Source organism: Alosa sapidissima, chromosome 13, assembly GCF_018492685.1.
Source record: "Alosa sapidissima isolate fAloSap1 chromosome 13, fAloSap1.pri, whole genome shotgun sequence".
NCBI lineage: Eukaryota > Metazoa > Chordata > Actinopteri > Clupeiformes > Clupeidae > Alosa > Alosa sapidissima.
Genome location: NC_055969.1, coordinates 30522624 through 30549953, shown reverse-complemented (window position 1 = coordinate 30549953; position 27330 = coordinate 30522624). Strand labels below are relative to the sequence as shown.

The 27330-nt window shown below is 42.2% G+C and overlaps 2 protein-coding genes across 5 annotated transcripts in view; both read right to left on the bottom strand.

Moving 5' to 3' along the window:
- setx (senataxin) overlaps window positions 1-16697 on the bottom strand; it is a 30736-nt gene extending 14039 nt beyond the window's left edge. For 2 of the 4 annotated variants that reach the window (XM_042058421.1, XM_042058423.1), the window contains exons 1-15: window positions 16570-16677; window positions 12561-12742; window positions 9664-9868; window positions 9387-9484; window positions 6338-6557; window positions 6117-6236; window positions 5651-5816; window positions 5200-5296; window positions 2038-5025; window positions 1434-1548; window positions 1091-1270; window positions 772-989; window positions 504-659; window positions 265-400; window positions 82-183 (exon numbers count right to left, since the gene is read on the bottom strand). In XM_042058421.1, the coding sequence (XP_041914355.1) occupies window positions 82-183; window positions 265-400; window positions 504-659; window positions 772-989; window positions 1091-1270; window positions 1434-1548; window positions 2038-5025; window positions 5200-5296; window positions 5651-5816; window positions 6117-6236; window positions 6338-6557; window positions 9387-9484; window positions 9664-9868; window positions 12561-12740 (4981 nt within the window). In that variant the 5' untranslated portion in view covers window positions 12741-12742; window positions 16570-16677. Of the gene's footprint in view, window positions 1-81; window positions 184-264; window positions 401-503; window positions 660-771; window positions 990-1090; window positions 1271-1433; window positions 1549-2037; window positions 5026-5199; window positions 5297-5650; window positions 5817-6116; window positions 6237-6337; window positions 6558-9386; window positions 9485-9663; window positions 9869-12560; window positions 12743-16569 lie in introns of all 4 variants that reach the window. The other 2 variants (XM_042058422.1, XM_042058424.1) reach the window with 2 other exon arrangements.
- A 961-nt stretch (window positions 16698-17658) lies between these two features.
- Window positions 17659-27313, bottom strand: dolpp1 (dolichyldiphosphatase 1). Its single transcript, XM_042060126.1, has 8 exons — window positions 27197-27313; window positions 25468-25568; window positions 25263-25347; window positions 24791-24890; window positions 24573-24671; window positions 23481-23609; window positions 21120-21209; window positions 17659-19091 (listed from the first exon to the last, which is right to left on the bottom strand). Exons 1-8 carry the CDS (start codon window positions 27270-27272, stop codon window positions 19055-19057), a joined length of 717 nt encoding a protein of 238 aa, XP_041916060.1. The 5' UTR covers window positions 27273-27313; the 3' UTR covers window positions 17659-19054.
- Between the last annotated feature and the right edge of the window lie 17 nt (window positions 27314-27330).

The following is a 27330-nucleotide window of genomic DNA, read 5'->3' as shown; positions in this document are numbered from 1 at the left end:
ATGCAAGCCACATGAGAATAATGTTAAAACTGAGCCAGGGCACCTGTTGCAATGTGTGTAGCTCTGTGCAAGGAGTCTCACCTGTTCGACTCCTGGTTTGACTGTCCAAACTGAACGCCACAACCTCCTCACAAATGGTCCTTTCACTGCCCAGTCTCACTAGGTTAACATCTCCACAGTTGCCTACAAAGACAGAAGCAATGTTCTCATCACCTGTACAGACACTCCTCCAGATAAAAACAGTGTGTGCATGTGAAAGTGCACCTTTGTGTTTTCCATCTTTGTTCTGTCCTTTGAAGAACACAATGATTTTCTTCATCACATTGTCAACGGCGGCATTGGAGGGAGCACAGACCAGTGCGTGCAAACGCTGTTGCCCGGAGGGGTCCGCTGCACCACGCTACAAAACACAGCATCATAAGCAAGACTATTGGACCATGGTTACTGAGAAAAATCATTTGTACTGTATACATATAGGCACACACACAGACACAGACACACACCTGTGATAGTTGATACAGCAGGTTTACTATTGTGTCACTCTTGCCAGTTCCAGGGGGGCCATGGATCATACATATTTTGGGGGTTGGCTGTCTGCTCATCACCATGGAAACACCACAATCTATGGCCTTTGCCTGGTCTACATTACATCCCTCAAACTAAGGAAAGAGGAAAAAATAAAACACTGTAAAACAATATTATAGATCTATGTGTGCAAGGACAAGCTGTATGATCTGAATACCCAGAAAATGAAATGGGATGTTTTCTTACCTTAGGGTCAAGCTGGGAGGCAGGCAGGAAATGTGCAAAGTGCTTATCTGGTGCCAGGATTGTGGAAATTAAGGACTTGTCATGAATGTGGCACAGAGCATTGAGCTCCCGCATGGCACTCAGCATACTGCCAATCACCTCACACTGTACCTGCTGCTTGTCAACGGACAATACGTTGCCAAGTGTCTGTACCTTCAGTTTCAGGTCTCGCCTTGAACCTGTCCTCCAGCAGCACGAAACAGAATAGAATAGAGGCATGGGTTTAGCATTAGCCTGCATTTAGTGCTCAGTTTATGCACACGCTTGCACACACACACACCTGCAATAATAACATTACTGCGGGAGACGACACCAAAGTGTGGCTGACAATCATCTGGTTTGTGTTCATCGCTGAAGGGCGAGTGAGTATATGAAGGAGAGTTTTGTGGAAGCCACAGGATCACAACGTCGTCCTCTTTTGGGTAGAACTGTTGAGACTCCTGCTGTGGTGTCAGATTTGCTGTTAAAGACACATACAGTTAGTACCACTCAAACCTTCATTATCACACAGGCAGACAGCTGACTATTCTTATTGGTATGGAGATGCAAGACAAATGCAGGAGAAAGACTAGAGAAGCAGATGGTGTAGAAAGTAGGCATTCAAGACAGGGAGGGTTTTTTACCAGTAAAATTAGCATTGGTGACGGTGAAGAGGCCAGTATCCAAAGAGCCGTAATCAACAGACTGAACCATAAGCTTCAGTTTGACCCGGTCCTCCCTCAGCCAATCACTGACCAGCTGTGAAGCAAACCAGACGCTGAATACGCAAGTTGTGTAACAATGCTAGAGAAGGCCTAGAGATGAAAATGAGCCAGAAAGGGTTCGGCACGAGTCACCAAAAACAGATGCCTTTATTTACGTTCATGTAAACAGTTTGGTTGGAATCTCTAATGGGAATGATTTCAATCGATTTAAAAAAAAAAAAAAAAAATTGTTGATGTGAACGCAGCTAGAGGGACCATTATTGATGGCTTGAACACAATGTTTTCAAAGAACTAGTTTCAGGTGGCTCATGAGACGTGAAAAACTATAAAACTGCTAGATGACTATGCCCAGATTTTTTTCCATGCAATTTAATTGCGTTAATTGAGGGCTTTTAAATGATTAAGTGTGATTAGCTCATACAACTGTTAAGAATCCAGATATGGAGAGAAAAGACAGATCTACCATCTATACCAGAGCAGACAGCAACATATAGTATGTATTAATATATGAACAATGACAAACCTCTTCAAATGTGTTGGTAACCAGCAGAGGGAGAAAGGTCTCGTAATAGTCCATAAATGACGGAAAGGTCTGTGGCACAGGCTTTAGAGGCAGATCACAGAGAGCCTCTGGGGGGCCAAACTGCTTATACTCCTTGAAAAAGCTGTACTTCCACTTCAGAATGTTTGCCTTAAGGATGGATGCCCTTAAGGTGTGCGAGAATAAAGGTTGTCTGCTTGATGAGGTGGATGCTTCAGCACGGGGGTATGTCTTGTACGTGGGGGTCGGCTGCGGAGCAGGTTTGTAGCTTGGCTCAACAGGTCGCAAGGGGGGAGGTGGGGCTTTGAGTATGGGAGGTGGTCTGACTATAGATGGAGCGGATGGGCGTGGTTTAGCTGGTGGTACAGGAGGCGGAGGCATAAGTGCTTGGTGGGAAATCTTTGGTTTGGGAGGTGGGAGTTTCATATCTTGGACCAGAGTATCATTGCGGGAACTAGGGGTGTATATCTTTGTGGTAGAAGGCCTAGCCTTCTTCTGGGTCATCGAAGGTATGTCAGGCTTCAAAGGGTCATCACTTTGGTGCATGGTGCATGGTAGAGGTCCTGTCGAAGGTTGGGGTAATGAAGGAAGCATAGAGGGAGATATATTCTCTTTAGGTTGATCCACAGGTAATGAAGGCACTGAAGGCAATGAAGGCTCCTCCTCCTCATCATCAATGTCCATATCAACAGGATCCCTCTGTGTGAGGAAGACGTCATCATAGTAATCATTATTATGATCATTCTCATCATCAAACTGCTCCATTTGGGAGCAGAGCTCCATGTCTGTGGGATCGCATAGAGTAAGATTCCAGTCATGGCCAACAAAAACATCTTTCCGTTCCTCAACATCGCCATTGTCAATCTCAGCAACGCTAGCAGTGGGGGTACCATCACCACTTCCATTAGATCTTTGATCCAAGTCACAGCTCTGCAAGTTTGAATCATTACCGTTTCTCTCTTGCTTCTTTCCCTCACTCATACATGATCTGGCTGTCTGGGCTTGCCTAGTTGGAGACAAGGGAGTGGTCTGCTTCTGAGAAGGCACTTTCTGTAGCTGATTACGACTCAGTCTGTGGAACTGCATCTCCTGGGAGGCCAGCAGCTTTTGATTCTTCCCCATGGTCTTGTGGGTTGGGGTAGGTTTGGGGATACGATGTCGTTTTACTTTCTTTTCCACCTGCACCGTCTGGCCATGACGGCGCAGTTCTTCCACAGAGTCCCGGGACCGCTGAGATAGGTCAAATGCCATCCTTTTACGCTTCTTCAATCCCAGGCGCTCCACAGTTGACGTGGGTTCTGGAAGCTTTCGAACTTTCTTAGGAGGAACGATGACCGGGGTAGAGGTGTTACCATGGGATGTGCTTGGTGTGTCAACTGTAGCTTCAACATTTGTTGCCTGGGCTACTTGACGAGCAGCTGAAGTCCGTTTCTTCCTCAAAGGTTGTGCCTCAATGATAGGTGGTGGTGGTGGTTTCGGTTTCTTTGAAGAAACTTTTTTGGGGGGAGATTTCGGTTTGACAAACTCAGTTTCAAAGCCAGCACTGATGGGGCCTTTTGATGAACCTGCCAAATCAAAATGTGTGTCGCTCCAAGCAGTCGCAACATTCTCCTGAGTCTCAAACTCGAACACTTGCGATTCGCTGAGAGCGCCATCAAAGTCACGGCCAGGGCTCTCTACCAAATGCTCCTGTTCCTTTTTAATCTGAAACAGGGGTCCCATGTCATCACCACTCTCTACACAACTTACAGAGGCCATGTCTTCATCGGAAATTACTATAATGCTTGCATTTGATTCCTCTTCACTCTCGTCATTTTCCCCTTGTATTAGACGCTGCTGCATAACAAGCAGTGGCTCATCATCTTCCTCCTCATCTGGTAAGTGTGATGCACAGTTAGAGGTCGAAGGACGAGGACTACCTGGTGGTCTTTTCCCTTCGGAAATCAGACTAGGTGGATTGACATGATCGTCTCCAGCTGGTTTGTTCTGCATGATGGCCTGCATCTTGGGCAGGTTATCGTGGAGACGAGAACGAATAGCCTGCAGTTTCCCAAGATCAGGCTTCAGATGATGAATTTCCACACCTAGCTCCTCTTTGACAGATGTGACATTAGAAGTACAGTCCATGTCCCTAACAGGGGAACTACACGACATAGGCTCCTCTTTGATGAAATTCAGATGGGCTTGTCCAACAAAAGGGGACTCCATTGCTGCAGTTTCTGCTGGGGGAGTGGGTAAAGCAGACACAGAGGGTGCTGTGGAGGCAGACATTTGGACTTTCTTTGCAAACGTTTCTGCTAGATGCTTAAGGCAATGTTGGAGTTCATTCTGTTCAGATAATGACAAACTCAACCCTCTGGGAGTGGCATCACGTAGATGTTTGTTCAACAGGTTCAGGAAATGTAACGCACGAGGGTGTACATCAGAGCCCAGACGGCCTCCCTCCTTTAGAACCAGACGAATAACTTTCAAGCATGCCAGGTGGAGGGTGCTGCTAAGACTAGTCAACGCACCCCCAGCGGATCGACCAGAGCCCCACATGGAGGAGGATGAGGATACAGACAGCTCAAATACCCCTGTACCCAAGTTGTCAATCATGGCCCCCTTGACAATAATCTTTATCCACATGTACGAGCAGTGTTGCAAAATATCCATTCGTCCCTCAGTTAGAAGCATTTCCACAACATGGACCAGGAGGTAGGCAAAAAACACTGTGACTTTGTCCCATATGGCGGACTTGGTAACCATTTTTCTGACTTGGTCACGCAAGTATTGTACCACTGGCTGTATGTAATGGATGCTAAGTTCAGCCATGTTCATGACGGAGCGCACAAAAGGAATAAACCAAAGGAAGGTGCTGTTGTACAAGTGCATCTCCTTCCCCAGTTCTGTATGGAGTAAACTGACAAGGGATGCCATCTCTTTATACACCTGCTGGTCAGGCCCTTCTGCTCGATGACTCCTGTTGGACTGCAGAACAGGAAATTACGACTTGAGTAGTCAGGAACTGATTTTAGTTCTTGTATGAAGTCTTGGTTACTATACATACCATCAGGTCTAGCTTTTTTCCACCTTTACCTTGGTTGAAAAGCAGCTCTAATTTATTCATGTGATAATTATCTTTATTTCCTGTGTTGTACTTACCTTACTTGATTTTTGTTGAAGGAACGTTGCATACACCATCTGACTACAAGTGACTAGGTGCTCATCTTCAATCTCTTCCTTCACATTCGTACGGGTGCTGCAAAAAAATAATATTAATATTTTTCAGACAGATATTGCGATCAATGAATTGATTCAGTTCAATATTCCAAATGCCTCTTTAATTTATGCCACGGTCCCAGATTGGTGAGCACGTCCACCACCAATAAGAACCTGTGCACCTCATGAGCTACGCACACCCACCAATTCGAGTGACCTAGTCAATAAGGATGAAACTGATATAAAAGTCAGAAATGTGACAAAATTATTCTTTTTTCTAATTATTAAGCTTTTGCGACTGGGAATTGCGATAATTGTGCAGCCCTATCAACTACACCAATTTGTGGCTAATTTTAACTTAAACCATCAGAAAACCATGACCATTTTCTCTTACTTTGATCTGATTGTTTCAATCTCTGATATATAGCTGCAGCTGTCAGTAATTGTGTTGAAGGCTTTGATGGGGTCGATGTAACCCCAGCTGAGGGGGCCTAGGCGGTCCAGAATCACCATGAAACACTGAAGAGCTGGCCAGAATGGGTCAGAAGTGGAGTCAAATTCTACAAAAGAAATGTGGAATGAACATACATTTGGTTAATTTAAATACAGATAACAAATAATAATGTTCATGACATCCAAGCAATTAGGTACCATAAGCAAATACAATGAGTGAACATTTCTGAGAAGCAATAATATATGTCTGAACTCTGAACACATGATTCTGTACTTCTCCACTGGTTCATGGGAGAGAAGTCTGTGTCTGCGTCTATACCAATTGGTAAATGTACCAAAAAGCATGTAAAGACGCAGATGGGTGCGTGTGTGTTTCCAGAAATGCACACACTAAAATAAATGAGTACCTCTCCCATCTTCCTCCATAGCATTGAGGATGCACTGCAGGATGTTGGTCTGTTTGTTAGGTCCTAAAAACAGCGAGTTCATTGCCTGGGCATCCAAAACCGTTAACAACATGCAAATACCTGATAAGCAAAATAGAGACAGACACAAATACAGGCCTTAGTTCTTTGTAACAAGGGGAAAAAAAGAGAAACAGTAGAGATGGGATAAGGCATCTACCCACCTAGCCAGTAGTTTTTCACATTGCTAGAGTCATAGAGGTGCGTTGGCATGCGGGCAAGCTTGCCATTACAGGCTGAGGGTGGGTCAGAGTCCTCCAGAGAAAAAGAGATGCCCAGCTCAAGCACACAGAACATGCAGGCCAGAACCTCCTCCACGTCATAGAAATCATCACGGTCTACACACCCCAACATCCGCGCCGTTGCGATTGCCCAGCTTCTGACCTATAAATGTGATTTAAAAATAAATAAATATTAGGGAGGGGGCAGGGTGGATAATGAAAGCACACTTGATTCAAAGCTTCCATTGGTATGCTTCTACCCAGTTATGATCTGGAAAGAATTAGTTTTTGATCTGACACATGGCCTTTAGAAGATATTGTGAAGTACGTTTGAACGGTGGGCCTTTCCGAAACTGGTCCCCATCCACAGCCCCTCGCTTATGAAGTGCACTTGGATGGGAATACCCCTCACAGCTAAATAAGGTTTCCTTGAGGAGCGCGTAGAGCATAATGCCGCACTCAACAAACTTCCCTCCCTAGTGGAAACAGGTTATAAAGGAACCTTAGATTTGTTTACAGGGGGTCCTCACACAGAGCTAAAATTAGTATGAAATGTCCATGACGTGCCACATACGTGACAGACCCTCGACAAATCACCATTGGTGTTCACGCGACATTGAAGGGTTCATAACATGCTACTACTTACCAGTAATTGGTTCCGAATACCCCTTAATATGGCAGACCCTGCACGTGAACACGCAAACAGAGTGCAAGTGGCTAGGGAGAAAGTAGTAACTAGTTTCAAAAAGGGCCATTATTTCATGCCAGGCGTGCAGCCACATAAGGGCATGGGTGAGCCAGTGCCACCCAGATTGACAGCTAGCCCAGCCAATCAGAAGTGCAAAGCATTAACTTTTGCCTAAATTTGATTGGGGATCTGCTCTCAGATGTAGACACATCCATAAGTGACCTCCTTCACAGTCTGTGGTGGTCAACCTGGCAGTGTTGGACCAGAGCATAAATCCACCAGAACAACTCTGAGACTAAGTCTGGGGAGTGTGGGGGATAGTCAATGGTATAAATTCCTTCATCCTCCAGGAACTGCCTGCACACTCTGGCCACATGTGGCCGACCATTGTTATGCACCAGGAGGATCCCAGGGCCCACTGCACCAGTGCAGGGTCAGACAATGTGTCTGAAAATTTCATCCCAACACCTAAGAGCAGTGAGGGTGCCGTCTGTGCGTTTCTCCAAGGATATGCCTCCATAGATCACTGACCCACCACCAAACTGGTCATGCTGAATGATGTTGCATTGATGGCAGCATAATGTTCTCCATGACATCCCCAGAACCCTTCACATCGGTCACATGTGCTCAGAGTGAACCTGCTCTCATCTGTGAAAAGTACAGGGGGCCAGTGGCTGACCGGCCAATTTTGTATTATATGGCAAATGCCAATTGATCTCCATGGTGCTGTGCAGTGAGCACAGGTCTCTCTTGGCCATCAGAACCTCAGGCCACACTCATGAAGTCAGTTTCTGACAGTGTGGTCAGACACATTCACACCAGCAGCCTTCTGGAGGTCATTCTGTAACGGCTCCCGCAAACAATTGCGTGCGTTGCAGTGCTGGAGATGAATCCCGTTCACTTTACATGGGCTTGAGTCATCCGTTGCCGAACTGAATTGTGGGTCCGTTGCGTCGTGTTGCTCCCGTAGCTCACGTTGAGAAGTTCAGCTGTTGCTGCGCCGACGGACGGCACCAGCCAATCAAATTACGAACAAGCGAACAACAGACGGCACCAGCCAATCAAATTACGGTTATACCTTAAGTAATTTGCATAGCTACCGTCGGGAACACCCACTGGCATGGGCTGACGGAACGCAACTGTGTGCGGAAGCCGTAAGCCTTTAGCAGGGCTCCTATGGTTCCTCCTTGCACAACGCAGCGGATACTGGTCCTGCTGCTGGCTTAAGAACCTTCTACCACCCTGTCCAGCGCTACTAGACCAAATGACTGTCTCCTCAAGGCTCTCTTCCTAGGCTCTTGAGACTGCACTGGGAGAAAGAGCAATCCTTCTGGCGATGTATTGGTGTACCATTCTGGAGAAGTTGGACTACCTGTGCAACCTCTATAGACTCCAGATACTGGCTTATGCTACCAGTATCTGCTTATGCTTCAGTCACAACTTAGCAAGTGAAAAGGAGTTCTAGTTACAGTCCAAAATGAGGCTTACTTTAAGGCATAACATGCACATTGATAAGTGCAGTATTCCATGAACACTTTGTGTCTTTTCAGAGTGTGCTGAAACAATCAAATTATCGTTCTGTGTTTCATTTCATGTTGACGTCCATGTTTAAACGTCTGTTCTGTTTGTGGTGGGCACCGTTTAAAAATAATGACGTAACAAAATAAATGTCCCCCAAAACAAGCAAATAAGGCAAAAAAGTAAAACAAAAAAACATCAATAGTAACATAATTGAAAATCTGAATTTGGTGAATTGTGACCCCCAGGATAAAGATGGAAAAATTCAGTTGCCACCACCTGTAAAACCATTCCTGTTTTGGGGGTTGTCTTATTGTTGCCCCTCTAGTGCACCTGAAGTTAATTTCATTGACACCAAAGCAGTTGAAACTGAGTCACAACCACCTGTTATATAATTGGCCAGATCAATATCCCATAAGTGTGATTGGCTTGATGCTACACTCCTATTGAACAGTGTTGCCTTAATTTGTTTGAGCAGTGTATAAGGGACACAGGCACAGACACCCTCGTCATCAGATAAGAGGGGTTGTGTAAGGTCTCCAGTACATAGACAGACATATATTACAGCAGTGTACTTGGATTCCACTGTTTTCAATACAACCCCCCCGCACTGAATTCCTTTTATGTCAGCACCGCTCAAGAAAATTCATTGTTTATTGAATGCTTGTAAGTTGAAAAAATAATGTGCATGGACAAGTGACAGAAAGTGTCAGCACCTATACGAAATGCACTTAAGGGATTGTGCGCATTAGTATGTAGTTATGTGTAAAATACGTATGCATTTACCTTCTCATTGGGGTGCACCAACAACAGGTAGATGCCCTTATATTTCTCCTTTATGTCAATGGACTCAATTCTACACAGTGCATCAAGACACAGGTCACCTGAAAATGGCAAAATACAGAGCATAAACACAAGGCAATAGCAAACACAAAGGATAAAAGGCAACAGTAACTGGAACAGTATGTAAGGTACAACCAGATACTTTGTGTAAACCATATGATTTTAGACCGTTCAAAGCTCTGCCTACTGAATCACATTCATGCGTTTTGGAGCAACTCACTCAATTTGGAATGCGCCAACAGGTACGGATACTGCAGAATCTCTATGAGAGGTGTTCGCAGAGCTGCTTCAAACTCCCCCATAGTCATCTTTGATACTGGCCTCTCCTGATTATCCTCCACAATAAAGAGATCATCCTCAAGTTCATCTTCGGACATCTGAGAGAAACGGCTTAGCAGGCGTGTCGTTTCCAGCACCCAGAGGCGCTATTGGTTGATGACAAAAAGTAATATCAGGATTCATGATCGGTCATAAAAAAACTTGACACATAATAAAGAAGTGCATAGTACAGAGTTATGCCTACCCAAAATTAAACTAATATTCTTCAAAAAATAAAATGCAACTCTTTTTTTTTTTAACAATTTTTACATCGTTCTGCCTCAATTTTTTCAAAACTTTAGAAAATGTGTACTACACAAATCTAATGCAATCAAAAGGTTCATGGTAATATCCATTTGTTAAATGTTAATCCTACGGTGTTGAAGCATCACCTCAGGTAAGGAATGAACAGGGTGAAGCCAAACATCACAGGCCACTTTCTAACTCTAGCGTAGTATACCTTGGCAAAAATATCCCGTTAACGTTTCATTGTGGCTTTTGCTGAGAAACAAATAGTTGACAACACACGCTGAACTTGAATCAAACATTCTTTACAACACAGCTGATAACTGTCTGCTGTCACTTTTGAATGAAGTTCCGTTACTTGCGGAGTGATATGAAAGATGTGAATAAGAAGCACAAAACCCATTTTCCTTGAGAGCAGTCCCATTGAAATGAATGGAGCATTCTGCAGCATTATGAAGAGCCATGATGTAAGGGAACGGACGCCGAGGTGTCCTGTTATACGGAATTAATAAACAAGGGCGAGGGGAAAGAACTGCCCAACGTGCAGCCTCCGCCGGAGTCCCATCAATTCCGTATAACTGGACACACCTCGAAGGCAGTTATCCCGCTTATCACCCGATTGCCACTGTTGCTCCTACACTCTGGGAGGCGTTTTAGGGTGCCCAACGCTATTAAAAACATCTTTAAGAATTCCTTTGTCCCTAAAGGAATAAGGGCGATTAATAATACAGGATTCTACACTTAATCCACCCCTAGTCTTTTATTGGTCTTACTCATTTTTATTTATTATTGTATTGTGTTATATTTATTACTCCTTTATTAATCTAAACACTCTACTGAGTGCTAATGTACTTTTATATTAACTTAGGCCATTTTAAATTTATTTTTTATCATAACTTAGTGTTTCTCCTCTTCTGCTTTGTACAAGTGCAGTTCTAGAATGCTTGCTTGTGTATTGTGGGATTATTGTTTATTAGGGGTGTAAAGATTAACCGATACGTATCGGTATCCGTTTTTAACGTATAAGATACGGCTACATCGATACGTGAAGCCCCGTATCGGAAAAAAACTGAAATGAACCGGTCGTTATATCGATTTACTTGTTATGAATCGGTGCACAACCTTTTCTGCTCGCTCAGACGCTCATTTACGTTCCAAGAACCGCGTTCACCCCACTTCTGGTTTTGAAACTATACGTGGCACGGAATTGTGGGTAATGCAGTTCGTTTTTGGTTACATTCATTGCCCAAAGTTGTCAAATTACCTCATTACCCATACATCTATTGCAACTTAAGCATGTGACAACTTGCACTCGGTCGGCTTTTGTTTTTCGAAATCCAGCGTGAAATTAAGAACTTATAGCATTCCTAAACAGCAACGATAGTCTGTAGAGTAGCCTTACCTTTGATGAAGGGATTTCCTTAATGTTAAATAATAATTTGGCCCTTGCTGCTAAAACGATGCACAAATTATTAGCCAATGATTTTGTTCATATTCACTCAGACTTGAGGCATTTTAGGTTTCTGCATTAGGTCTACTGTTGGAACAAAATAAGCCCTGAGAGTTCATTGATTTGTAGGCCTATTTTATTCTTGTAGGGTAGGCTAGGCCTATATGAGAAAAGGCCAAGAGTGTCTTAAGCACTCTTATTTTATTTCGGTATTGTCTTACCTCAACAAGGCTACAGCTCCATGAAAACAATCAGATATAACTATAAAATCTGTAAAGTCTATAAAAATGTATTTTTATGTTGTATTTGGCTGCTGTGTTTATTGAAATGAAAAAAGTATAGTCTACATTTCAGTCATTCATTTCAATACAGTATATGAAACAAACCTCAGTTTAGATAATCATATTCACACATTTTGTTGCCTAATTGACAACCATGACCATGATAATTGATAATATAAAATGAATGTGCACCTTGAGCAAATTATAAAAAATCTTTCAGAATGCTTTCCATTCTTGAACTGCATCGAATCGTACTGAATCGTTTTTTATAAACATGCATCTTTTCTTGTATCGAATCATGCCTATGTATCTAGATGCAAATCGTATCGTCTTTTACATGAGAGATTCACACCCCTATTGTTTATGTTTATATGTCTGGTGAAACTGAAGACAAATTTCTACTTTGTGGACAATAAAGTATTCGTAAAGCAAAGGAAACACGCAGTTCTGTTTAAAAAGCTCACTAGTTCAGCTTGTTGTACAACTTTCATTGGCCCTATAACAGCGACAGCATGGACAGTTAGCTTGTTTACAGTTGATTCCATTGTTGAGAGCCTGCCTCCAGGCTCAACAGTCGTCCTGCTATCGTTGTTATAGTTACCATTCATAAGCATTGATATGGAACGGTGATTAAACTTTTACCAGATCTACTTCATAGGAGTCCCGTTACTCAGAATTAAAAGCCACCCCGCCAGCCAATCGGAAGAGTATTTCTTCTCTCCGGGTGATAAGCAGTAATAACACACTATTTTACATTTCATGTATGATCCTACTTTTGTTAAATAACCTAGTAATAACCTAATGATCCTACAGCTTGCTTACCTTGTGCAGATGTGGCACCTCAGAGCGAGCAAGGTGGTACTCTGACACACAGTCAGCACAATTATTCAAGTCTTCTGTGGCCGTCTGGAATTGGTCCTGGCTGAGGGAGGAGGCGGCATACTGCTCGAGAAATTCCACCACATTCTCTCGCTCAATAGTGCACCACAGGCATATTTCCATGACTAGAAACACAAAAACACCTGACATTACATTGGCTATACTGACTACAATTAAATGATTGCCAGCATTGAAGTTAGACTTTTCAGCACAACACAGCTTCAATTTAGCAGCACAGCATACTGAAAACAAGTAACCCAGCCATTAAGTTTATTTGAACCTGGTTTGAGGTAGGTGAGCTCAGGTGTCTTAAAACAATTTCTGAGGTGGATAAATTTGAAAACTCCAGATTCATCTTCTAGTGTGTACTCGGGAAACGGAGAACATCAGGTATGACTTTTGCCATGATACTGTAAAGTAGGCCTATGTAAAGACAAGAGAAGCAATAGGAGCAAAAAAACACTGTTGGTGGCACATGCCACTTGCCTATTCTCCTGTGACACTCAATCAAATACTGTCCCGTGCCACTTGCCAACCCTAAACCATGGAACCGTTGGCAAGTGATGCGAGACAGTAGGCGAGTGGCATGGGATAGTAGGCACGCCACCAGTACAGTACAGTTTTTGCTCCTACTGCCAGACAACATTGGAACCAGTTTTTGAAAGTGATCCGTTTTTGGTCACCTAAAATGCAGTGTTCGTGTGGAAACAAGGCCAAAATGATATCAAAGGTTGAATCAGCGATTGCAGGGCCAAAAAAAGTCCTAAACATAAATGATCACATTCATCTAATCTTTGCTAACAATCCACTAGCTGCCCGCCCCATAAGCAGGCCGTCAAAAAAACGTGTCTCTAAGGGCAGCCTAGGCTCTGAGATCTGCACACAATAACAATTGCTACCAACAAGTTTTTTAGGCACTGGGATGATGGAATATTTGAAGCAGGAGGGCACGTCACACAGCTCCAGGGACCAGTTAAAGACCTGCGTGAAGATTGGCACCAGCGTGTCAAGCACAGCAAGAGGACACACCATCAGGTCCTGGAGCCTTTTTTATCCTCCGTTTCTGAAAGTGCCACCACACATCCTTCTTGCAGATGGTTAGGTGTTAAGGCGGGGGGAGGGGGTTGGGTGTTGAGGGAAAACCTTGTGCGTGAGGGGTGTGATAATGGGTGCTTTTCAAATCTGTGGTCATCAGCCAGTCTGAGATTTTCTGCAGGGTGGGGGGTAGGGGATGGGGTCTCTTATCTGTGATCTGAGAAATGAGGTGACAGGCCATAGTTTGGGGACCACTCGAGCTTGGTAAAACGGATTGTTTTTGGTCATGTTGCATGTTACATTTTTTTATGTTACATGTTTTTCGGCATGTTAGCCTGGGAACACCCAGACTCACTTTTGTACAACTGTGGGTGGGTCTGGAAAAGGTTCACTTTCTCACTCACGACTTCCAGCAGGGAGTAAATTAGCAGTGAAATTAAATGAAATTGGTACATTACACTCTTAACAACCCGTTTCAAAGGCATAGCAATCTTGTAGCCTAAACGAAGGTTTCACATGCTGTTGTTTACTCAGTTCCAAAGAGATACATGTCCATGTGGGATTAGCGATTGTATTTGAGATACAATGGAAATGGGCCTCAATGACCTCTTGGCCAGACGGACCTGCAGAACAAATCTCAAATCCTTAAAGTTCGTACAGGTATTCCAGGCAATTGTCATGTGGCCTTTTTGTCTCGGACGAGGTCCAGACAAGTGGGGCTTCTGTTTTTTTCCGTTTTTTTTTTTTTTTTTTTTACTCTTACACCATTATGTACGACGGAGTATTAGGGCCACACATGAAGGACATTTTTTTTTTTTGCCATGACGCGATTAAACTCGACATGTCGATTTTAAAGTCGCCATGTCGACATTAAACTCGACTTTGAGAAAAAAAATGAAATGTAATATCGACTTTAATCTCGACGTATCGACATTAAACTCAACATTGAGAATAAAGTTAGTTTGGAGAGAGAACGACCGCTCGAGACGATTGAACACAGAGTGTTCGAGTGCAACAATTATTAGACATAGGACTATATCATGGGGACAAAACATAGAACATATTAACCTACGTTGCTCAGCCAAATAGGCTACTTTGCTGTTAGGTCCTATCACGGAGTTACAGGCGATTTATGCGATGGTCAAAAGTATAGCCTAAACGTCATTAGCGCGGTTTATTTATTGTAGGCCCATTATTAAAGTGTTGTTTTTCATCTAAAGGTTCAACTGCATACTAGGCGCTTTCCCCAATCCTAGACTTTCACGTTGCTTGTTTGTAATGGATGCAAAACAGCCTATTGCTGAATGTCTATGGAGGGACGAATGAAGCTGTCCTCCCGACCACCCCATGTAGGCTAGCCTACATGCACACATATGCACACATAGCCTAGTGCATAAATAAAGTGCATGCACACATATTCTCTCCCGGGATCAAAATAGTAGGCTATATATGCTTAGGCTATACCTGTGTTTCTAGCCTCCTATAGGCTACGTATTGCAGGTAAGACGTGGAAAAGCAGTTTTAGAAAAAATAGTTTTGCCATGTTATCCAATGGAGAGTGACGGCCTGTGGGTTATGAAGGGCAGTTATTTGGATGTGCAGTGGCCTTACCCACGTAAAACAGAGGGAAATAACATTTTGTATAGAAACATTATATCATTGGATACATATATTTTTCTAGCTATTTAGCCTAAACGCATAGTGCATGGTATTTCCATAACCGCGAGACAGCACTTCAAGATGACGGCAATGAGTATTAAGACAAGACGCAATCTATCTGAATATCTGCAATCTATCTGAAATAACACCTATTTGAAGCCCATTTTTCATGTAACATAGGCTATTGTTTATTAGTGTAGGCTACATAGCTTAAACTGTGTAGGCTATGTTTAAACAGTAGGGCCTATTGCGAGTTTAATGTCAGCATGTTTACTTTAAAGTCGACACGTCGACATTAAAGTCGACATTATATTTCAACTTTATTCTCGAAATGTCGAGTTTAATCTCGCCATGGCAAAATTGTTTTTCTTAATGTGTGGCCCTAATACTCCGTCGTAATTATGCCAGTCGTGCGTTCAAGTGAAAGTGAAAGCAGCATTGCATGTAATGTTATGCGAAAATGTAAAAGATTGTGATCATTTTCAACGATGTGCAGGGCGCAAAATGAAAATAACAGCAATATCTGTATGCCGGTTTCGACTGCGGTCGCATTTGGACATACGATTTGTTTCCACATATGAATGAGTCCTGAATCCAATCTGAACATATGAGAATCCATGCAGCACATTTGAGTTTTGCCATATGAGCCAAAATCGGAATTTGGTCACATTTAATGTGTAGTAGACGTAACCCATGTGTCTACGTTCGAATTTCGCATTTTCGTGTCGTATCCGGTGTGCGCAGACCTTTAGTTACCTCCATTTATTGTTGACATTCAGTTAGCTAACTTACAAGTTAATCAGCTTGCTAAATCTATGGCTTAACTGAACAGTCTTTTGCATGTCTTGCTAAGGTTGGTTTGGGTTAACACTCGAAAGCGTGGCTAACAGCTAACTTTTCGACCTGTGTTGTGGGTTGCAGCTAACGTGAATCTTGCTATCAGAGCTCACTTGGATGTCGCGAACCTTAAATTCAAGTTTTAAAACGAGTTGCATTAACATAATCATATACTAAAGCCATCTCTTGCTTTAAAAGAAGCACATGCAGCTGATATTAACGCCAATGTTGACAATTATCCATAGATGCTGCCTAAGTTTACGTTAGCAATAAGTTACCGATAGAATGCTACACCGCGAAAACAACTTTCCAACCCCAAGATAAAGCAAATTAATAAATAAATACCGACAAATGACAGTAGACCAGAAACTACTATGTCTGTCAGTATAATATTACTACAAATTTGTCAACAAATACTTACTTGCCTTCGCTGAAATACGCTAGTTGTCGCTATAAGCTTTGTATCCATGAGTTTGGCTAACGTTACATCTGTGCAGTGTGCAGTAATGGGTCGCTTCCTTGTGACATCACGCAGGTCCAACATGACGGTTGGTTGTAAACTTTATAGGACAGGGTCAGCAGCCATTGGTTGTTATTAATTGAGAGTAAATTGTAGATCCAATTAATTATAGTATGATATAGAGACATTTAACAACAATTGACAGACGGTGGTGTCCTGGAATGGTAAATTCCATAGACTGTATGGTAAATTCACAAGAATTACAGGATTCCATGGTCTAAAAACAAATGCACAAGATTATACTAGCACTTTGCCTGTAGGGCCTACTTTTGATCTCTAATTTGTTCCCAACTGTAAAGTAGGCTAGGTCAAATAGAGTGTTGGGTATCCTACTAAATTACTGACACATATGCCTACAAGAAAGTCTTTCTGTGATATCTGAGGATACATTTATTTCCTACTCTTTCATGGCTTAAAATATTTGCCAACTGATTAGGCCTAGTCTATGTGGTTTGGCTTGTCATTTTGAAAAAAAAAAAAAAAAAAACATTACTAGGCTAATCATTGCAACAACAAAAAAGTATGCCCTATAAATAATATGTGGTCACCTGTGATTAAAATGTTCACACAAAACCCTGATCAAAAGGTGTGTGTGTGTGATGTTCTATTTGTGATGTCATGGTCTGACATCATGACTGGCAAGCAGAATGAACATCACAAGATCCTTAGATGTTAGGTGATGGAAATTAGATGGAGGAAGAGAATCCTCAAAGCATTACCACAGAGAGCATTTTAGGGTTTAGCTTTAGGCATCATCTCTACATTTGTAAGTGGTGACATTAACTGAATTGCTGTTTGACACCTTAAAATTTGAATTTCCCCTGGGGATCAATAAAGTATCTATCTATCTATCTATCTAAAGCAGCGAGATTTGTCTTAAATGCTTATAAGAATGTTCATGATTATCAACACTTATAGCCAAAGAACAGGTTCTCAAGGATCCATGACTCCAAACTATGATTGAACTCTCCAAACAAACACATTTCTCCATTCTGTTCATGTTTTGCTTTTATTTAGCTTGATATGAATGACACAGAGAAATGAATAGTCTTAAGAACTACACACTCCCAAACTCCCTTTACACAGCCCGTTTCCCAGACTCCATCTCTGGGTTACATAGGCTTCACAGCACAAACACATGCTGCGGTTCACCTGAGGTTTGGGTATATTTTCATTAGTTTTTCTTACTTTTCCTCATTGTAATTTTCAACTGATGTTTACGTCTTGTTACCAGTAACACTGGTGCACTTAACTTATGGGTTGACCTCAAGCAATATACTTTAAATAAAAAGCTAAAACATAAAAAAATGATTCCCATCTGTATTTTCTAAAAAAAAAGAAGAAATAAAATGCCTTTAAACATAATCCAACTGTGTATTCCTGATGCATGTGTGTGTTACCAGCAATATGGAATGTCAGAATATTAATCTGTTAGAAGCCCTAAGGGAAAGTAAGATAGACAAAAAATAAAATCAAAAGGGAAAAAGTGAATCTCCTCACACAAGAAGACAGGCAGTGTATGGGAGAGTATCCACGTCCTAGGTCTTGCCAGTGAAAACAATAGACCTAGATTCTTAAGGACTGCTTTGAGGATAGACTATTTCATCCCCAACAGCAGATCTGTCAGTGTACTTATGGTGATGAGTCAACCTATCATACGTTCAGGACAGCTAAGCAAAGCCTGCTTGTCCATGACACAGGAGGATATTAAAAGACAGAGGCATATCTCTGTAAACCTTTGTTGTTGTCGTTGTTAATTCATTCAACTTTTTTCACTATCATACTTGTAATTTCTGTTCATGTTACATTATTATGTTACTAAACCTTCTATACAATGAGAAAGAAAACCAAACTATCTTTTCAAAATCTTCAACCCCACAAGAATCCTTACCCACAAAAGAAATACCCCCCACCCTCTACACAGTTCTCTTAAAAAAAAAAAAAAAAAGTCATGCTGTTATAACACCTGTCCATTCCAAACACACACCCTCCCAAACAAACAAAATACATAGCCCTCAACCCTTACATACTTACTAGTGTGGTTCTGACACAACTGCACTAATGGTTAAAATATATATTAAATCAATTTCTCATTAAATAGTTTTTGCGTCTTGCACTGTTGGCATGCATCAGGAGGGGTAGGGAAGGACAGGAATGGGTCAAGACACTGCCTGCTGGCATGACGACAGCACTCAGAACAGACAACAGGTCCCGGCAATGTCTTTGGTCCACCTGAGACCACCTGGCCCCCTTCTGTGTCTCAAAGAGAACCGTCCTGAATAATATACTCCAGTGTGGTTTTGTTTGTGTACTTGTTGTGTTTGCTTAGTGTGTGTGTGTGTGTGTGTGTGTGTTCTCCTTAATTCATCAAACGGAATGCAGCAAATCACTGAACTTTAGTCCCAAGTTTTCGTTGTCTGTTTCTGTAAAGAGAATGATAAAACATAATTGCAAAACCACACGTACATGAGCATTGAATAACTCCTGAAATAGGCTGCATTATATCTGACGACTACATGAAATGTAATAACAGTGCATACGGTAAGTATTCACAGCGCTTCACTTTTTCCACATTTCGTTATGTTACAGCCCTTGTCCAAAATGGATTCTATTAATTTTCCGCTCAAAATTCTACACACAATACCCCATAATAAAATGTTTCTTTGTCAATTTATTAGAAATATAGAACGAAAATAAAATATGTACATAAGTAATCACAGCCTTTGCTCAATACTTTGTTGTGGCATCTTTGGCAGCATTTACAGCTACAAGTCTTTTGGAATATGAACCCACAAGCTTGGCACACCCTTCTTTGGCCAGTTTCGCCCATTCCTCTTTACAGAGCCTCTTGAGCTCCATCAGGTTGGATAGGGAGTGTCGGTCCACAGCTATTTTCAGATCCCTCCAGAGATGTTCAATGGGATTCAAGTCTGGGCTCTGGCTGAGCCACTCAAGGACATTCACAGAGTTGTCCTGACGCCACTCCTTCAATATCTTGGCTGTGTGCTTAGGGTCGTTGTCCTGTTGAAAGATGAACTGTCGCCCCAGTCTGAGGTCAAGAGTGCTCTGGAGCAGGTTTTCTTCCAGGATGTCTCTGTACATTGCTGCATTCATCTTTCCCTCAATCCTGACTAGTCTCCGAGTTCCTGCAGCTGAAAAAACATCCCCACAGCATGATGCTGCCACCCCCATGCTTCACTGTAGGGATGGTAATGGCCAGGTGATGAGCGGTGCCTGGTGTCCTCCAAACATAACGCTTGGCATTCACACCAAAGAGTCTTGTCTCATCAGACCAGAACATTTGGTTTCTCATGGTCTGAGAGTCTTTCAGGTGCCTTTTGGCAAACTCCAGACGGGCTGCCATGTGCCTTTTACCAAGGAGTGGCTTCTGCCTGGCCACTCTACCATACAGGCCTGATTGGTGGAATGTAGAGGTGTTGAAATTAATCAAATGAAATAATCAATGCATCGCGATGCAGACATGGACGATGCTGCATCAATGCAGTGGCCAACCGTAATCGATTATAACGCAATGAACCGCGGCATAAACATTCAAATGAAAAACAACACTCTTAGTAGCCTCATTATCTCCGGGTCTCATTTACCTGACATCATTAGTCACGATTTGCATGTACGTGCCAGAGCAACATGGCTGAAGGTGGTTGCTATACAGTATCTTACTGCATTCCATCAAGTCAAATATCCTATATGGCATTAATAGAAAAATGTATTTGATGAATCGAACTGAGTCGAATCGCTGACATGATAATCGTAATCGAATCGGGAGATCAGTGACAATTCACACCTCTAGTGGAGTGCTGCAGCGATGGTGGTCCTTCTGGAAGGTTCTCCTCTCTCCACAGAGGAACCCTGGAGCTCTGTCAGAGGGACCATCGGGTTATTGGTCACCTCCCTAACTAGCTTAAATAGCTTTGTAAAACCCCTTGGTGGTTCCAAACTTCTTCCATTTACAGATGATTGAGGCCACTGTGCTCATTGGAACCGTTAAAGCAGTTAAAGGTCTACAGACAATTCAGGTGTGTGCCTTTCCAAATCATGTCTAATCAACTGAATTTACCACAGGTGGACTCCAATTAAGCTGTAGAAACATCCCAAGGATGATCAGTGGAAACAGAATGCACCTGAGCTCAATTTTTACCTTGATCGCAAAAGCTGTGAATACTTATGTACAAGTGATTTATTTGTTTTTTATTTTTAATACATTTGCACAAATGTCAAACAAACGTTTTTTTTAAGTTGTCATTATGGGGTTTTGTGTAGAATTATGAGGGAAAAAAATAAAAGATTCTATTTTAATCCATATTGGAATAAGGCTGTAACATAACAAAACGTGGAAAAAGTAAAGCACTGTGAATACTTTATGTATGCACAGTATATGTATGTAAATAATAAAAAAAACAAAAAACATTAATTTGCTCGTCTATTCTCACCTGGCTTCAGAGCGGGTGACTGTGTACTCGAACCACAGAATATTCGGAATAAGACTGGTGTCCCTCACCAGGAAAAATTCTGAGATGGGCCTATGAGAAGATCATAAGGGTAAGATTAGCCCCAAACACAAACACACATTTAAGTTTAATTTCACTGTTAGTTACGCCCCAGCTGGAAGTCGCAAGTCAATTAACCTTTTCCTGACCCACTCTCAATTACAATTGAGAAGGTCTGCGTGCTAATCAGGCTAGGGGAAGAAGTTCCTACAAGCACAGAGTAGACTTGTAGAAGGCTGAAACTATCTGTAAATCTGCATATGTAAAATGCATACAAACACATCAAAGACCATGTTAATCAAAATGAAACCAAGACTTGTTTGACCTTGTACAGGTTTGAAAAATATTCCTGAAAACATATGAAAAAAGTGGTACTAAATTGTAGAGTTAGACCAATTAGTACGATTCACTGTTTTATTGTACAATGCTTTTTTCTTTAAGGGGTATTGAATATTGATGATGCGATGAGTTCCCTTAATTAGCCCATTTCAAAAGATGTCGCAATCACGTTAACCAACTTTAGCTGAAATTTCAACAATATCGCTACTTTCCGACTGTCGACCAGATTTAAGTTTTTCTAAATTTCTTTGTGAAGGTAGCAGAGGATTAGGAGAAAAATTGAACATAAAAAAGGTTTGAAAAACAGAGTCGTAGAAAGTCACTCCTCTACAACACAGTCTGCAGGAAAGACAGGAACAGGAAGACGCTTAACCCAGTCAAGGTATCAATAGGCGTGTTCGTCTTCATGCAGATCTGTGCAGATCTGACCTGATGTGACGCATGCTGGGTTGAACACAATGGAGAGCTCCATTGTGTTCAACCCAGCATGCATCACATCAAGTCAGATCTGCACAGATTTGCATGAAGACAAACAAGCCTAATATGCAGCCTGACGAGCCAGATCCACATCAAGATGTAGGGTCTGGGAACTCACCATTGGCAGTGCTCAATCCGAGGGGTGGGATAAATGGTTGTCTTTCAAATTCCCTCTGCATGCAATAGGATAGCGCTACAATCCATGAGTCCCATGCGTATTCCTACCAGCGGAGCTAGTTGGCTAGTTGATCAAACTTTTGCCAACTTAAAAAAAAGCTTAACCCGAGTCACGATTTAAAGACCGCTGTTGGCCAGCATCAGCATCCATCTTCTTTGTTTTCAACAACCCAGGTATCCAGGTTCTAAACATACAGCTTGACCCCAACAGCAAAGATCCAGGCTTGTTGGTATGGCAGTCAGAACGCGTACTCAACTGTAATGACAGCCTTCAGTCACATCCAGCATGCATCATGTTCAGCCAGATCTGCCCAGTACTGCATGAAAGTTGAATGAGTCTATTAACCTCAGTTCAACAAAGCCGTTAATCTGGAAACTATAAAACGGGCTAAACTCCTCCTATTTTAAAAGTATTTTTCAGTCGACCAGAATTCCATTAGAATCAGTGTATCATTTTACAACGTCCTTTATATTGATAGGACAGTAGAGAGCGACAGGAAGCGAGTGGGAGAGAGATGGGGTGGGATCGGGACATGACCGCAGGTTGGAATTGAACTTGGCTCCCCATGGGCACCGAGACCCAAGTGTGGTACGGTGTTGCTGCTTGCGCCACAGCTCCCCCCAAAGAAAGCGGATTTTAAACTGCACTTCTACTTTTATAGCGTATGCGAAACGCACATTTGCTTGTCTTGCTTGCCGTGTAAATTCCCAGTAAAGCATATGGGCACAGACATGAGTGTGCGGTCACATGTCATGCACACCACTCTAATGCTAGGTTCACATTACCAGGCCAAATCCGATTTATTCACTTGATGTGACGCATACCTGATGTTGTCCAAACAGTGTGAACAGGGCAAGTGACACGAAATCTGACTTTTTCCATTCTGATTTAGCCCACTTCCATATGTGATCTAAATGTGATATTTTAGAGGTCTGATGTTCTGCCATTTTTCTGATGTGCGCTATAACATCACTCGTTGGAAATGGAAGAGAGCTACGAAGGTAGTCAATCAGTCAACTTAGCTACGTCCTGTCCGTGTGTTAGTTTGTTGTTGTTTTACAACATGTGGGTCAGGACTGTCACCAGTCTATCCATCACCCTGAAAATCTACAAAATGGTGATGGATTTTAATGGGGGGCTATATTCTATTAAGTGTGGCACTAGGAATTACACTCACAACTACATAAGTAAGTGTCCATGGAAGTGGTGGAGGTTATTTTTGGCAAAATCAGGTAAGTAGTATCACTTTGTTTTGTGGCCAAATCTGCATCTACAGCTGATGTATATTTTAAGTGGAATGTGATGGTTACCAAGCAGCAATCCTGGGGAAGAGGGGAGTCAGCAGCTCCTGGGTGATGAAAAACCAGACCACGGCCATCACACTCCCTGCGACGCCTCCGTAAACCACTTGCCTTCCGGAATGGTACAACAAGTAGACCCTAAACACATTGCACACACACACACAATACATCATTTCAACACAACCCCAAGTGACAAAAAACCATAGACATATAGACCCTTTTAAGAGAGTTCCATTATCAGCATCATAGTTGGCCCCACAAGGCTTCCGTTTTAACATTCCATATGTTATCTAAAAGGTCCAGTATGTAGGAAATAATGGAAAATAAACTGTAACCATTCCAAAAATGATCACCATATGTTGTCAGAGAGTGAGGAAACACGATGAATTGAAGTAATGGCTTATTTGACAACATTACTCTAACCCGTGAAACCCCGTAAAACCCATGAAAAAAAAAATCAGTTACGGGGCGGAATCTCTTGGAATTTTCGTTTATGTTTTGAACGATTAATTCTAGAATAGCGTATTAATAATGGGCTAGCGCGTCCTCCTATTTGGGTTGCCAAATTAGCAAAGGCCAACTGTCAACAGCTGTCAGTTGTAGTCATGAACGCCTACAAGAGGCAGGCAAATTTCCAAAATTAAAACAAGAAACAAATTAAGTGGACATCGGAGGAGCTTCCTGAGATGGTGACGTCTTCGTCAAACGAAGAATATCAAGTCTGACGCAGAGCTGGCCATATTTCTCCACAACAGGTAGCCTATGCTAAACTTCATCTGCATCGCTAACTTCAGCTACATATGTTACGTTGGTTAGAGAGGTATTTTTTGTTTTCACTGTTTCCGTAATGTGTAGATGGGTCATGGTTGGAGAAACGTTAAAGCAGCTGCAGGTCAACTAATGTTAGCTAAGTCTTCATTACATCTGGCAACCCAGAAGAGGCTCGCGTCTGGTAGTCTTGAGACTACCGAACGTTCGGTAACAATCCTACAAATCGCTCCTTTAATGCAGAGGAAGTAGATTGGGAACCAAATAGAACGTTCAAGCATTGTTTTTGTTTACCTTGTTGAAAGGGTCTATACAGCGGACACTCTTTCTTACCTGCTGTAACACACAGCCAAGGCTATGCTCAGTAAGATGATAGACAAGACGTGTCTCCATAGCAACTCCACACATCTAGCATTGTTGGTTTGATGCATTCTAAAAATGAATTAAAAAGTAAAAGTTTCAGTTTTTCCAAATAATTCATTAAATCCAAAGAAAGTTAGGCCACATCAAAAAAGAAAGTGATCGCCCCCCCCAAACGAACTTGTACTCACCTTAAATAAAGAAAAAGAAAAAAGTAAACAACAAAAAACCAGATGAACTGCGCATGACTGGATGGCATGCCATACTCTGTGTTTAGGGTTGCATGGGCACCTGAGGAGGAGAATAGAGACAGCAAAAAAAAAAAAAAAACACCTTTTCAATGTATTCATTGACACATTTACACCAAGATATGTACATTACTAGTCAATAGTTTGGGGTCCCTTAGGAATTTCCATTGTTCTCCATTATAGACAGAACACCAGCTGAGATCAGGTGCATTGTTTTTTTAATCAGGGCAGCAGTTTTCAGATTACATTATGTGCTTACATGTGCTGATTTAAACAACATTGCAACTGATCTCAGCTGGTATTCTGTCTATAATGGAGTGGAATGGAAATTTCTAAGTGACCCCAAACTTTTGACCGGTAGTGTAACTTGAATACAACTGATTCCATCTGTAGGCGAGCAGGCAAAGCATCTCACCCCCACAAGGGCGTGGCTCCTGCAGAATGTGTTTCAGTAGCCAGTTAAGCCCCTCATTTAGTATCAATCCCCCAAAGAAGGAGATCTATAGAGACATTGGACATGTATTATTGAAAGCACAAACATTCAGTCAAGGGCTGAAATTAGACTGTATAGGTCACAATATATGTGTAGTTTACAAACCAACAGAGCCAAAAGAACTTACTGTATGTAGTTCTCGCTTGAAGACTATGAGTGTCACAAAGCCCACCAGGATAGCAATGGGGAGCAGGCTAATGTACGCCAACACCTGTCCTGTCAGATCACCTGTAAAACAAGAGAGCTGGCAGGTGGGCCTAATGTTCCACTAGTTGTTTTAGGACAGCATGTTGTTAGCAACATTAGGCAGTTATCTCCAGCGGCATACCCTGTCACCAGATGTTAATCTAACAAAGTATATTTAGGATGTGGTGGATTAGCAATGGCTAAAAGTTAGCAAATGTCATTAGCAGCACACCCACTGTTGATCCAGGAAGACAAGGCTAAACTCAAACTTACAGGTATGAAGCTGGCAGGTTTTGTTGACACCTTTACAAAAATGAGCAAGGGACAAATAATCGATCCCTCCTCGTGCTACCTCGCAAGCCTTGTCGTGCGTGTTAACCTGACTACATGTCTTTTATGCATTAACTTTCATACAATGGTGCTGACTCTGAGACCGATGTCTGAACACTACAGTTGCAGAGAGGAGTTCCACTGACTGCAACGCGGTATCTACAACCTGCTTGCTCTGCCAGTTGTTAGCCAGCCCAGTAGCCACCAAAAACTGCCCAGACTAGGCACTGACTTTAATCAAGATGCGCGGCCGAGACTAGGATTAATATAATGGATTTACCAATGAGGCAACTTTAACCTGTGAATGTTTTTGTGATATTATACGTTATTGTGATCAACATTTCTCATAGTTTGTAATAAGCATTGTATGTCTAAACATGCATGTCCTACTGGTATCGTGCCATTTTAGAAGACATATTCAGAAGAGATAAGAATAAGAACAGCGAGATGGAGATAGAAGCTTTAACATGTCGACAATTTTGCATTTTTGGTTTGTTAGCTGGTTAGCAGCTATCAGTTCACAGTGGTTCCCGTACTATTGTAACACATTGCGCATGTGCTAAGCACAGAAATTGGCAGCTGACGTTACATTCGGTATGTTAAAGCGTACGAATGATGAATCGATACGTCTACGCGTAACACAGCGAGGGCAAAGATCAGTATGTTTTGAAAAGCAGTAAGTTGTACGAAACTTAAATGCTATTTCACTGGACGGACATTAGCGTCTGTACACACACACACACTTGTAAAACATTTAACATAAATGTATCTGATCTGCTCAACACCAGTGAGACAAACTCAATCCAGGAGTTGTGCATTTAAACCATGCATCTTTGGGGTTTCTTTTTGGAGCCAATAGTCAAATTATTTCTTTAAATAAATAAGCAACCACTCGGAGAGAGAATTAAGACTTATTTGCACTTTAGAATCAAATGATTGAAAATGCCATCACCTAGATGTAACATCCACAATACCTTCAGCGCTCTGCGTAGTGTTAAATGGGAGATGTAGAAACAATGAGAGCACCATGACTGTTGACAAACAACGAATTAAGCTGATTAATGGTAAACATGGTCGATCACGACTTAGTATACACTGACATGTTCGACCTGTATTTGTGCTGCAATCCTCTTAAAGTAGACGTGGGGATGATATCCCGAACAAGCCCATTCCCTGTGGACCGATGCATGCACTGTTCCCTATTTCTCACTATTTGGCAACTAGCAGTGGTCGGGTCCATTCAACCGAAAAGCGAAGCGCGTCGTGGTTACAGAAAACAATGCATTGCACAACGATGTAACTGGATCCAAATACCAGTGAAATACATGAAATTGACTTACCAGCAGGATACTCAACATGAGTTAACGATATTGGCCGCCATCGAGGCGGTGCCGAGCACTGTTCTTCGGCCGCCATCTTACCCGGACACCGGGTAGCGGGATTGACGAATGAGAATGTCACGCTGAAGAACCTG

Excerpts from the sequence above, each read along its gene's own strand:
- dolpp1 (XM_042060126.1), bottom strand. The coding sequence starts at position 27,272 with ATGGCGGCCGAAGAACAGTGCTCGGCACCGCCTCGATGGCGGCCAATA. Across the intron at positions 24,891-25,262 it reads GGAGCCACGCCCTTGTGGGG|GTGCCCATGCAACCCTAAAC; the intron begins GTGAGATGCTTT and ends TCTCCTCCTCAG. Across the intron at positions 24,672-24,790 it reads TTTCTTTTTCTTTATTTAAG|AATGCATCAAACCAACAATG; the intron begins GTGAGTACAAGT and ends ATTCATTTTTAG.